General features: G+C 50.4%; 1 protein-coding gene across 2 annotated transcripts in view; it reads right to left on the reverse strand.

The window, feature by feature from the left end:
- Positions 1-13,706, reverse strand: part of LOC122381548 (lysosome membrane protein 2-like) — a 45,040-nt gene that overhangs the window by 3,429 nt on the left and 27,905 nt on the right. For both annotated transcript variants that reach the window (XM_043365852.1, XM_043365842.1), the window contains exons 4-6: positions 11,624-11,765; positions 10,640-10,846; positions 118-508 (exon numbers count right to left, since the gene is read on the reverse strand). In XM_043365852.1, coding sequence (XP_043221787.1) covers positions 118-508; positions 10,640-10,846; positions 11,624-11,765 — 740 coding nt within the window. The remainder of the gene's footprint in view (positions 1-117; positions 509-10,639; positions 10,847-11,623; positions 11,766-13,706) is intronic.

The raw sequence follows: 13,706 nt of genomic DNA on the forward strand, positions 1-13,706 counted from the left end.
CAGCCTGCATTTCAAACCATCAACACAGACACAGCAGTCACTAACGTGCATTTAAAACTTATGAGCATCGATCAAGAAGCACAAAACTTTGCCACCAAACTCCCCCACCCTACTCACCATACTGGCAGACGGAGATATTGAAGAGTCCCTTGGGCGCGCAGGGCGGTCCGCCGACGCAGTAGCACATGTTCTCCGGGTTCGTGTCCACACTGTCGAACACATTCTCGGGCGGCGTGAAGCGGAGCGCGCGGACGCCGCTGTGCAGCACCTCCTTCTCAAAGTGGAGCGCCATGCTGCGGCAGATGTCGCGCGCGAACAGGTACACGATGGTCGACTCGTTGGCACCCGGCGGGTACACGGTGCCGTCGCTGCCGTTGATCATGTTGCACTGACGCGTGTTCCAGAAGGGCAGCAGCCGTGAGCCATCGTACCGCTCGATGACGCCGATCTTGCGGAAGTCCGACTGGCCGGTGTTGATGAGCATCGGCGGGCCGGCCGAGGCGTTTTTCTGAGGGAGAGAACGGGGGATGTTAGTTAAAGCTAGATGATCCACCCCTCGCGGCGGCGTGGATTCTCACAGTCATATCTAACACATACGAAACTTTTTATAAATGAGATGATTGAACTTACTGAGAACGCGCTAAACAGGGAAAATCATTCGTTTTCACGAAAACTGGGTATTCATAACACGAAAGCTTTACATGCTTCGCGTGAGTTACAGTTATATCTAGCAACATCTCTTTGAGCATACCACACTAATATGAGTTGGCAGAAGAACAGTGCAAGACTCATCCTAAGATTACACGGCTTTGGATTTTCCCCATGTATGAACAATCCTAATAACATCCTTGCCACCCAGCACATAATTCCGTCGTTTTCCTCTCAGCTGTGCGCAATACGGCACGTACTCGCTGCTCCAACCTATCTATCTACAGTAGCGCGCAAAAGCCGCCAGCGTTGATCACGGGACCCGAACAAAGACAAACCACCCCCGCCCTCCCGGGCTGCCAAACTGCACCACGCCGGCCATACGTCTCGGCTGCAATTGAGCGGCAACAAGTTCAGCGACAGCCACCTCCAGACAGCGCGCTCTCAATTTCAGTTGGCTGCACAGTAGCCTCAACTATGTAATAGGCATCCTTGACCGGTACACCGCGGCCCCAGACGGGGACACGTCACAGTCAGGCGACGCTGAGGCGGGGTGGCACCACAGGCGGAGCGGGGGACCCCTCCCCTGTGGTGGGGGTCCCGGCCGGGCAGTTAGCGCGGGCAGACACTGTGACGCCGACAATGGCACACCTCGCGCCTGCCGCGCCTGTTTTCCCGAGAGGAGTTCCCGGACAACATCCGGACAAACAAGAGTCGACTCGGGCGACACGACTCAGCACGTGGGTGTTGAACTCCGGAGTCGCAGCACCGACACGGAGAGGACAACTACGACAGACACAGACTGACAAGGAGACATGTTCCCGGGCACAGACTGGGGCCGGGCTAGGTATCACTGCTGAGCTCAACATTAACTGGCAACTGCTCATTAGACATTGTTCGGGCCACCCGGCATGTCTGGATCACGAGGCGCATGCTGCCACGGCCATGTGCGTCGGTCCAGAGACAAAGCACGTAGACAGGTCTATCAGGTACCTCTACTGGACAGGTAGACAGGACAGGTACCTCTACTGAGTCTGTGTTTCACAGCCTGCATGGTTCATGGAAAGTTGCCAGATTCTTTGATGAAAGTAGTTCTAGTCCCTGTGATAAAGAATAAGGCTGGTTCCATCAGTTCGATGAATAACTACAGGCCAGTAGCATTAGCCAGTATCATCAGTAAGGTGTATGAGATCATTTTGCTCAAAAAGTTAAAACCTTTCTTAGGTACTCAAGATAATCAATTTGCTTATAAAAAGGGTATGGGAACAGATCAATGTATATATGCTCTAAAGGAAGTTGTGAGTATGTATAGATCTATGAAGGGCAATGTGCACTTATGCTTCCTTGATGCCAGTTAAGGTTTTGACAGAATAAACCACAGTCTACTCTTTGATAAGCTGAACCGCAGGGGAGTACCAGCATGTTTAGTTAGAATATTGTCTTTTTGGTATACTAGTCAAAAGATGTGTGTGAGATGGGGATCCACATATTCAGAGTTCTTTGGAGTGTCAAATGGCGTAAGGCAGGGAGGGATTCTGTCCCCATAGGCGGCGGAACGGGGGGGGCACCGGGGCACCGTGCCCCCCCTTGAATTCTGCAAGGGGGGCACCAATAGCAAGGTGCCCCCCTTAAATTTGATGTATTAGTACTAGGGGCAGATTCGGGGAAAACTCCAAGGGGAGGGCCATGAATCGAAGTGGTGCCCCTACCTATGCCCAAAATTAAAACCTCAACGGATTTCGGCCACTTAATTTTGGTGGTGCCCTATTTTCAGTTTTTTTATTTTCTTTATTTTTGGTTAGTCATGTGATGACTGGTGCCCCTGCACCTGCTAGGCCGCTGATGCCCCTGGAAAGACTGTGGTACCTACCTACCCTGCCCCCTGACAAGCCTACGGTGGGCCCTGACATGACTTAGGTGCCCATGGGCCCTGACAGGCCTGTGGTGTCCTTGCTAAGCCTGTGGTGTCCCTGGGCCTTGGCAGGTTTGTGGTGCCCCTGTTAGAACGCAGGTGCCCTTGACAGGTTTGTGGTGCCTCTGACAATCCTAAATTGCCAACGACAGGCTTGTGGTGCCCTTGACAGGCCCATGGTGCCCTTGCGAGGCCGGTGGTTCCCCTGCGAATCCGATAGTGCCCCTGGCAGGCCTCTGGTGCCCCTGGCAGGTCTGTGGTGCCCCTGGAAGACCTGTAGTGCTTTTGCTAGGCCGATGGTGCTCCTGACAGGCCTGTGGTGCCACTGACAGGCCCGTGGTGCCCCTGCTAGGCCTATGGTACCCCTGGCGGGCCTGCGGTGCCCCTGTCGGCTGTCAGGCCTGTGGTGCTCCTGGCAGGCATGTGGTGACCCCAGGCCCTAAGTCATGACCCATGTGACCTCCACCCTGGGATTCGCCACTGATTAGTACCATGCGATGGCTTCTTGGTAATTTGTTACATGTAGGATTAATGGAATTTATCAAACGAGAATAAGGAAGAGACAAACACATAGGTACTTGGGGATCAGCTTAAAGTTAACCACACATACGGGCAGGGGTGTAATTTTCCTAAAATGATTGTGGGTGCCCAGCTGTAGGGGCGCCCGGCGCCAGGCCGTTTTGGGGCGCGATAGATATTCTTTATGTGGGAGCCTAAATTAACACCGAATTTGATAACATTGCTAGCCGAATGGCGCTTCAAGTGACGTGTCTGACTAAGCAAATACACGCTTAAAAGTGGAAACTGACCGGAAGGACGTAAAAAGCTGTAGAGGGCGCCATCCAGTAGGAGGGGCACCAAATGTGGAGGCACCAGACGGTTACGACTTACGAGGGCGCCGTGAGACGATGAAAAGGGCGCCATTCTCTTGGGAGGGCGCCGAGTGATTGAAAACGCTATGTGGTCCAGGGGCGCTAAGAGGCCAGAAGGGCGCCGCACAGTCAGTAGTGCTACGTTGGTGGGGACGTGGGGACGCCAGATGGTTACCAGGGCGCATTGAGATCATGAAAAGGGCGCCATTCTCGTAAAAGGGTGCCGAGTGATTGAAAACGCTATATGTGGTTCAGGGGCGCTGAGAGGCCAGAAGGGCGCCGAACAGTCGAGGGATGCACGGTGAACAGAGACCTAAGGACGCGAGACGGTCAGGAGGGCGCCGTTAGACCATGAGAATGGCGCGGTGCTGTCAAAAGTGCGCCATTCTCCCAGAAGGGCGCCGAGTGATTAAAAACGCTATATTATCCATGAACGCGAGACGGTCAGGAGGACGCCGTTAGAGCATGCGAAGGGCACCGTACTCTCGAAAGGACGCTTGCAGCCTTGTAAAAGACTTGTGGGTGCATTTTCATCATTGTGTGGGCATACATAATTCAGGATTGTGGGTGCATATGCCCCCACAAAGAGATATAAAATTACACCCCTGCATACGGGGGTGAACTGCCATTTTCGTTTAGTAAAAAATAAAATTAAAAAAAAATCATCGTGTCAGGGCTGTGACGAAAAATAAGTGGCCTAAATCCGATGAGAAAACAGGATTTGGGGGTACCCTAGGTTTGGCTCCTTGAGCCATGGTGCCCCCCCTTGTCTCAAATCGTTCCGCCGCCTATGTCTGTCCCCATATCTCTTCAGCGTCTATATGGATGACCTGAGTTCACTGCTCAATAGGTGTAGTACAGGATGCTATATTGGAGAAAGAATTGTAAACCACTTAACCCGCGCCCCACTGGGGGGGGCTATTTATAGCCCCCCCCCCCCTCCCGTTTTTCTGCAATAACTTCCAAACCGCTTAACGTATCGACGCCAAATTTTCAGTACCTTCGGCTGCATCAATTTGACTTCTTGTGTCAAAATTTGAACTTCGTAGCTACCATAGCTCGGCCGGAAATGACGTCAGAGTGACGTCATGTTCGTCCGATTTCGACGCAAAACATTGAACCACGGCAATCGCTCCCAAGAGCTCAGTTTTTAAGCTAGATCCAATTTCTTTGCATGAAAGGACTCAGAATTGACCGCGCTATCAAACTGCTATCTCGGATTTTCAAAATTTTGAAAATTTCGAAAATTTTATATAATAATATTCAAAATTTATATTTTTATATTTTTTTTTCAAAAAGTTTTTGACTTTTCGAAAAAACCGGAATATATGTGACAGAACGCATGATTATGACTAACTCTAGCAAGTTTTAGCTAAATATCTTCAAAAATGGCCAAGTTATACGCATTATTGCAAAAAATTCACAATTATTAATTTTTCAAATCACTTTTTCGGTACGTATTTGACATCGTACACCAATATAAATGGCACCATCGTGTTCCTGAGCTCAAACTGCATCCAATAGACACCTTTTTTGTTGAAAAATTTTAACTTCAAAATTTGACCTTTTTTGACCTGAAAGTGACCTGACCTAAGCTAAATTCGACTCAAAATGACCTCGAATGACACAGACGACATCAAATTCGAAATCTATGGCCTAAATGGACCATAAAACATGTGTCACGTGACCGATGTATGATATAATATTTTCGTGACCTGTGATGACCTGACCTTGACCTGAAAATCAAAGTACAAGTTTGGTACCCTCAAGGTATCTAGAGCATCTGTTCACGAGTGTGGAAACCAAAAATGAGCCTGATCTGACTTGTAAGACGGCGGCCAGAGCCCAAAATGTGAACAAGCCAAAGTGCTAATAATTTTTACTTTGACCTGACCTGTGACGTCATCGGTGACCTCGAGGTCAATGAAATTAGGTTTCGCTCGACAGTTTTTCCGGGGCTATCAGACGCCGTTTGAATTTTGACGATCGGCCCAGTAGTTTCGGAGTTAGGAGGGGGGGCTATGAATAGCCCCCCCCCCCCCCAGTAGGGCGTGTTATACACAGACCCCAGTGGGGCGCGGGTTAATGTATGCAGATGATCTAGTTGTGATGGCACCGTCCAGTGTAGGATTGCAGCGTTTGCTTAATGTGTGTACTGAGTTTGGAATATCTCATGATGTTAAGTACAATGCCCTAAAGAGTTGTGCAATGTGCTGTAGTTCAGATTTTCTGCGGAATGTACGAAAACGAGACTTTTATGTGGGAGGGGTGCCGGTTGCCAATGTAGATCGAGTTAAGTACTTAGGTCACTACATAACTGATAACTTGTCCGATGATGCACACATAGAGAATCAGACTCGTGTCTTGCTTCGCCAAGGGAACGCAATGTTGAGGAAGTTTCACATGTGTAGTACTGATGTAAAGATGAAATTGTTTAATGCTCATTGTAAGCCTATGTATTGTTCGCAGTTGTGGTGGTGTTTCAAAAAGGGAACTATGAAGAGGTTTGTCACTAGTTATCATAACCTTCTTAAAAGGACCTTAGGGCTATCAAAGTTTGAGAGTACCAGTGCTACCTGTGCATACTTTAGAGTACCCTCATGTGAGGCTGTCATTAGAGGCTTAATATATAAATTCATGAAAAGGGTTGATCTGAGCAATAACGGTATCATGGCAGCTATATGTTTGAGCAGTTTGAGGTACCAGTCAAGGATCAGGAGGTCATGGCTGGGAAGGCTGTATACAAGGGCAGACATGGATGTCACCTGACTCCCCTGTGTTTAGGCTGCAGTGTGTGTCTTTTTTTAGCATGTGTGTTTGTGTGTGTTTTTTTATGATGTGAAGGGTTTTTTATGGACCAGTATGGTCTGGAATAAAGTTTTGTCTGTCTGTCTGTCTGTCTATCACAAGACAAAACCACTCCCTGGTCCTAGCATCAACAAGCATCGACATCAGCCTTTGGTCGGCCCTGCTTTCGTCTGTGGGTCGGCCATGGGCTTCGCGTCGTCATGACCCTGACCCTGGCCTTGGCCTCCGTTCATAACCCGTAATGAGACCCAGACCCTGACGAGGGCGCCCCGTGGAACAGCATTTCGTGGCTCGACGCGCCGGCCACGCACAGCCGAGCGGAATGAAAGAACGAGCGAGTCACCAGCCTACCTAACGTTACAGCCACAAATTAAAATACGCTTCCGTTCAATTCATAAGTTCGTAGGGAGTAGACTATGAAACTAGAAAGAGTGCAAACAGCACATCGAGACAATGTCACAAAAGAAGATAATGGCTTTTAAATCAGCGTTATAGCTTTAGGCTTTAGAGCTCCAGCGAAACCCCCCAGCACCGCCAGTTTCTGCGAAGCACCGCGCTAAGTCTCATATCCTGTCTGAGTCTGGGGTGACCTTGAACCTAATCCCCCGGTAACAGGTCATCAAGAGCGACCACTTGAAGGCCCTCAGCTGCCAGCCGAGCGGGCCGAGCTATCAGTACACGGTCCTCGGGTGTCAGCGTCGCCGGGGCCGGCTGCGCCCCGGGCGGGGTCGGAGGGCAAACAGGACAACTCTCGGCGAACGGTATACCGTTCGCCGAGAGTTGTCGTGTTTGCCCTCTTATAAGAGGGTACCGCGCGGTCTCACTGATGTGCGAAATGTAGGCTACTTTGTAGCTACCTCAATGCAGTGAGATCAGTAGACGGTAAAAAGGCAAAACGCCGCTGAGCTAAATGCATTGGATGACTGAGAAGATCCCGACAGATCAGTGCAAGACTATAAACACTGACTCTGAATCAGAACTGCAAGCATCACGAGACCGCCGCGGTCTCTGTCACGGGACCGCCGCGGTTCTCCCCACGAGACCGCCGCTGTCCGCCCCACGAGACCACTGCGGTCCGCCCCACGAGACCGCCGCCGTCCGCCCGACTCCGGATTCCGTCCCAACAGCCGCCGTCCTCACCATACCACAGTCATATGACAGAGGGGCCATATCAAGGTTCAAAGTTCTGTCGCCGGCTCATCGCGGTCAAGAAAAAAAAAACACACAAGGTCCAATATAAAAACCGATCCCAGCAGACAGATCAGCACCTAAGTCATCTGTTAAAAGCTCTGAGCACGCTCTTCGGGCCACCCTGAGGTGCTGATATCACCTTAGCGACCCCAACCACCGACCAAAGAGCGCTGACCGCTGGACCCAGTCAGAGAGGACCAGTGCTCTGGCCGGTCCCGCCCGCCGTGGAGTGTTTATGATTATGTACCATGACCCTTACCGCGAACCGGATCCAATCAATATTTGTCGGCTGGCCGGAAGTCGCCTTTTTGCGGTTCGTCAGTGAGGCAAAGTGGCGCCGAAATGCTGCTGATGAGCCAGAATAATTCTGGGGATATGTGCCTAAATGAGCGGATAGAGCTTATAGAGTTTTCGGAGGAGAGATGGTCATAAGTCACTAACCGACGGTTCAGATAGCTCAGAAAAACCCAGCCTGACACACCGGAGGCGGTTTTTGTGCAAAAGTTAAACTTAACAGTCCTACGACGTTTTCTTTCAGATAATACATAGTCCAAAGCCTTTGCAAGCAGCGACAGTGACCGCTGATGCAAATGAATTCGCGATTGACACTGTGCTATTCTAGCAGGAGGCAGTCAGTGGCTCCTCCTTGCAACGACTCGCTAAGCAGATGCACCGTGCCGTGCGAAGGTCGCGACAGCCCCTCTCCCCCCCCCCCCCCTCCGATATACGCATCAGAAACGGCAAGTCACCGCCGTTTGCAGACGGTTGAGCTCCACGGGATGTAATGCATCGGAGAGGCGGCAACAAACAAACCCCTGGACTGAAGAGGGAAAGACCCGGACTGCACACTGCAGGACTGTGCCATCTAGTATCCTGAAAAACCGCTGCAAATCGGCTGTGTTTAGCGCGGCTCCCCAGACAACTGCTGCACCAAACGCTTCCGCCCGCTGACGCGGGTCACATGCAACACGGCACAACAGTCGTAACAGCCGGGTCGCTGAGTCGAGTGATGTGCATTGAATCACGTTATGATACGGGTTTGAAGTTTGATGAAAGAATTTTTCAAACCCATCGGGCCATCAGGGTTTGAAGTTTATTCGAAATGGCATCTGGCATAAACACCAAGCCAAATGTGCTGCAGAAGACTAGGTAGTTGCCAGGGTAGCTAACATACGAAAAAAAAAATAATCCAAATTGTGCTCTATCGATTTCCACAAATTACACCGGAATTCACTCATGCATTCAGCAAACGATAATAATCTTCAGCTAATCGCGGCCGAGTTCGCTCTCGGTCCCGCTGCCCGACGTTCACATTGTCACGCATACTATCACGGCATCGTGCGGTCGCGGTTTCGAAAGTAGCATCAGCGGACGCGACGGGTCTGTTTTCGACGGTGACAGTTGGGACCGGCTGACGCCAACTTCCGACGTCACTTCCCTGTCAGCCTGCGCCGCTGTTATACCGGGCGGACCCCTCCCCACTCATACTGATCCCTCTGACACGTGGGTTGGCTCTACACTGTCCGGTAAGGGTTAAAGTGCCGAGGATCGTCAGTCTGTCATCAATTACGGATCGCTGCAGTCTAACTCACTGAGACACAGACCCGATGAGTGATGGTGCACATATGGTGCACGGACGATGCACAGATAGTGCACGGATCGTTCAGTCGGCTTCGACCCACTGCGCAGAGGCGGGCCGCAGAGGACAAAGATCGACGCCCCGGGGACTGTCAGGGCACAAAGCCGACCTCGGACCGCAGGGGACAGAGCGGACGGGGGAGGGTATGGGGAGAGGGGACCGTCATCGCCACACTGCAAACGATTGTTTGCACCAGAGGATGAAACGATCGTTACACAGTGAATCGCGTGCTAACGATGTTGCAGTAACGGATCGGGCCATTCGCTCGATGCGTATAAGCTACTTATTAGTCGGCGGCAGCGTGCGTTTGCAATATTCAGTTACATAACGCAGCGACTATCAGAACTATGACGCAACGTTATAGCGCCTGATTAAACGGTCCTGAGCCCATTTTATATTAATCAGCACCATTCAAACGGTACACAGAAGGGGGCACAGCAGACGCCACCGAACAACGGAACTGTACAAAAAGTCATCCCAAAGACGACCTCAGACCAACCACTACCCATTACCAAGCCAAGAATGAATCTCAAAGTCCATCGAATGCCTCGACCCCATCCGACGAGTCCCCGCCGCCGGGGAGCCGGTGTCGCCCCTAACGGTGTCACCGCCCCGGTCACAGGAGCACCACTCCGACTATTAGGGGCCGAGATCCGGCCGTAAAAACGCCAACAGGGCTTCAGTTCGTAGACGGATGGAGACCGCCCGGAAACCCGCGAGGGCCGCTCTGATTTATCGAGGCGGCGACTGAATCACAGAGTGTCACCGAGTGGAAAAAGGTGGCCATCGGGTGGAAATGACCTACAGCAAGATCAATTCGGCTTTCGGAGTAAATTTGAGTGCAACGTCTAGTTTGTTTGATGAGCGTGATAAATTGATGATGGGGTTGCAATAAGGCCTTACACAACAGTTAACATGTAGCCCAAGAGCCAGCTTATCAAGCTTATCAAGCATCTGGATGTTATCGCGACAAAGGACAATTTCCGAACATCGTAACAAATAGCGTACAACTACGCACGCTGATGAAGTAATGCCGCATGCCTAGATAAGATTAAAGAATCGCCCTTTGCTCAGGACATATGGCGAAATGAAGCACAATCGAAAATTTCGAGGGTCTAGGGAGATTCTGCTGCATAACAAAAATAACCAAAGAAATAGAAGGCAACTGCATTCCAGGGAACGTCGTCCGATTTCAGCTGCTCCTTTGCGAGCCCATTAATGTGGCATTGTGGTGCAGTTAATTCGGTCCTAAGCTCCAGAGAAACTGTCCGAACTAATACAGAGCTGCTTATTATACCGAAAACGCCAGTCCGAGACACCATTCAGCCCTGTGTTGTGCTATTCATCGGGACAATGGTCTAAATCTCGCTAAGCCTAAGATTAATGGGAGACGTTTAGATGGTGTTATAAAGGCCTTTGAATGAAAATCACGCAGCATCATCGACTTATGGCTTTCTTTTGAACAACTGGCTACCGCAGTGCCCTAAAATAAAGATACAGACGAACCAAAAATAGTTTCCCTAGGCGGTCCCTCCCTCTATAATCTCCACCGGTCCATCGCCAACTCACCCCGACGAAGTAGCCGAAGCTCTCGTAGGGCAGGCTCTGGCCGGGCGGCTGCACGTTTTTGGCCAGCTTGACCAGCGGGTCGGGGTAGCCAAAGACGAGCTCGTGCACCGAGCGCACGATGATGGGGTACTCCTCGAGCACCTCGAGCAGACCGGAGGTGGTCTGGCGCATCGTGTCCTTCTCGTATCGCACCTTGGCCGCCGCTGACTGAAAAACGGGGACGGGATGTTAGAGCGACGGACATATACAGAGGGGATGGGCTGAATGGCCAGAAACCTCCAGAAAGGTGTGAGAGAGGGTTGGGGAGGGAGGCGATAAAAAATAATAAAGGGAAGGGGCGAAAAAAGAAGAAAAACAGGACAAGACTACCATCAAATGGCCGATTTCAATTATTTGAGCACAAGTTATGACATATTACGTTAAGCTACAACCAAAAGCGTCATCTGGTGCCTCCATCCACCACAGGTTGAGACTGCCGTCAAATCCTGCGGCCGTTGCCAGCCTGTTTTGCAGCCAGCACGCGTCCCGTTAGCCCTTAGCTCTTGTTGAGCGGCACCGGACAAAAACGTACCGGCAGTTTACGCACTGATTGGACGACAATGGCGGACAAGTGCGCAGCCGCATCGTTGCAGCGCGAGCGGACACACACAAAGGACGGGCAGACTGGCCTCAGTTACAGAGAACCAGCCAGAGGGCGGTGGGCGACTGGAGGACTTCACAGAACTCAACGTCCCGACGCCCCAGAACTCTGGCGTCTTATCTCCCATCCAGAAAACTTCACCGAACCAAGAGAGCTTCATGATGGCGTGATAATGCAGTGCTTTAGTGAAAGTTGTCCCCCCCTCTGCCGAGCTTGGCGAGAGTTCTAAATAATGCGGCACAGTGAATAGCTACTGTTCTTCAAACGCACCCTTAATACGCATGCCCCCGGTAAAACCGTCAGACTCTCGCGACAAACTCCTTCCTCCACCTCTCCGTACGTACGATCATGGGCACGTTGAGTGTGGTGATGAGGTCCGTCTCAGGTCCGACTGACTCCTCCTCGATGAGGTACAGCGTCTTGGCCAGCTGGGAGGACAGCGTGCCGTTAGGGTGGAACGTGACATTCTTCCGGTCCCACTTCTCACTGAAAACACATTGGGGAGAGACGGTCACACTTGGATGAGAGACAGACACGGTCGCCAACAAAACAGCGATCTGTTGCGTCATTTAACCTTAGCACGTCTGTCTGTCCTTTCTCTATATCACGATCTAGGTACGGTAGATATCATTTGGTTTCCAGTACCGTAGACCAGTACGTCCCCTGCACCACCGTCCGGCACGCCGTCCGTTCGTCCGTCCTTATACCCGGTAACAGGTTGGAGAAGGGTTCGCCGCCACCTAGGTCACGTCTGAACCCAGGGTGTCTGGGTCTATCACCTCATGGAGCTGGGTAGACCGGCAGAGGGTACAGGGTGTCTCAAAAGTTCGTTCACAGGTACCAGCCATGCTTTTTTGTCAATAATTCTGAATCAACAAGAAATTAACAGTCGAAGTTTTGCATGGGCATTGGTGACAACCTTCCTCAAGCAGCCTCATTGTTTTCAAGTGCATTCGACCCTTCATGAGCTCACAAAAAGGGTTCACCTCTGACCATGGGTCAGGCACGAAAATGTAGGTTGCAAAGTCGGGTATGTTGTGAAACTCTCTGTTTCAGGAGTAATGGGAATGGTTAAGTCGGAAATGACACATGGCTAAGTGTCGGCGAGGATGAGTGCAACATGATGATCATCTCATAAAAACGGTGGCTAAAATTTTTGAAGGACGAAACCATGCGAGACTAACGGCGTTTTGAACGACCCTCGCACAACAGCAGACTCGTGTTCCGGAAAGCAGCTGAAAATGCGGTCATAACTATTGAAAACTGGCAAGAAGGTCACAGACAGAGGTTACCCATTTTCAAAAAGTGCAGGTCATCGTAAAATAAAGACAAATTATAATTTAAAATTGTTTATAATATCTATAACGCTAATTTTTGGGGACAATAACACAAAAATCGTCAATGCCAAGGACACCTGACCCTCCAAAAGTATCAGTTATTGTAAAATTTTATCTAGCGAAGTTTCAAGAGGCAGATCTGCAGCGAATAATTTTCTTTTAAACACAAAATCCCGATAAAACCACACGATGGACAGGTTTGGGCCGTTTACAAAGCAGAACATCTCCCGAGGAAAACACTCCGCAACCGAGCGAAGGTCTTGGCATGGGGAATGACGAGCGCTTGGAATTTGCAAAATTTGCACAATGTGTCTGAGAAACAGACGTCCGACACATTCTGCTACCATATGATGCGAAAAATTTACTCCTGGTACTTTCCGTTTGTTCAGGACTGGGGTCGTTTTGAAAAGGAAAATGGCGCTTGGGATGTCGGCGCCAGTCATTCATGAAGGAGTTAGCGCCAGAGAATGCCTACAAAATACTCAAGAATGGTGTCGATGCAAGCTGTCGGCTTTCAGGGAAAATCAGATGTTGCCGGGGAGCTAGTCAAAACTAAATCCGACGCAGAAACTGCAGGGGATTCCCCTGCAAGAGCTTGAAAGCTGGTAACCTTTTATCAGCCTCCGGCAGCTGACGGAGCAACAAAAATCGGTATGGGAAAATATTTTTGGAGATACAGCAAAGGGGTTGGTTTCCAACCTTCTTAATCAGTTGTCAAAGCATGCATATTTGTCTAGTGTACACACAGACACCAAAACCTTATACTTTTGGCCGGTTCTTATATGCTTTATTGGCATGGGAAATGTGTGAACGAACTTTTGAGACACCCTGTACATGACCCAACAGACCCGTCCGGGGGGACCGAATCGCGCCGTTCGCCTAGCTACGAACCACTAGAGCATTTGCAGCAGGGACACCTGCCAGAAGGAGGGCAATGGAAGAGAAACATCCAGTTGATTTTACACGAAACAGTAGGAACAATCTATCTCGAGTATTTACATGACAAATAACGTTGATGTGGGATGTAATGCGATCAGAAATCCGTCAAGTCTTCCGTTCAGTCTTCACAACGCGGCCCACAGCTGCAGTG

The sequence above is a fragment of the Amphibalanus amphitrite genome, unplaced genomic scaffold (assembly GCF_019059575.1).
Source record: "Amphibalanus amphitrite isolate SeventyFive unplaced genomic scaffold, NRLGWU_Aamphi_draft 000011F_arrow, whole genome shotgun sequence".
In the NCBI taxonomy this organism is placed as follows: domain Eukaryota; kingdom Metazoa; phylum Arthropoda; class Thecostraca; order Balanomorpha; family Balanidae; genus Amphibalanus; species Amphibalanus amphitrite.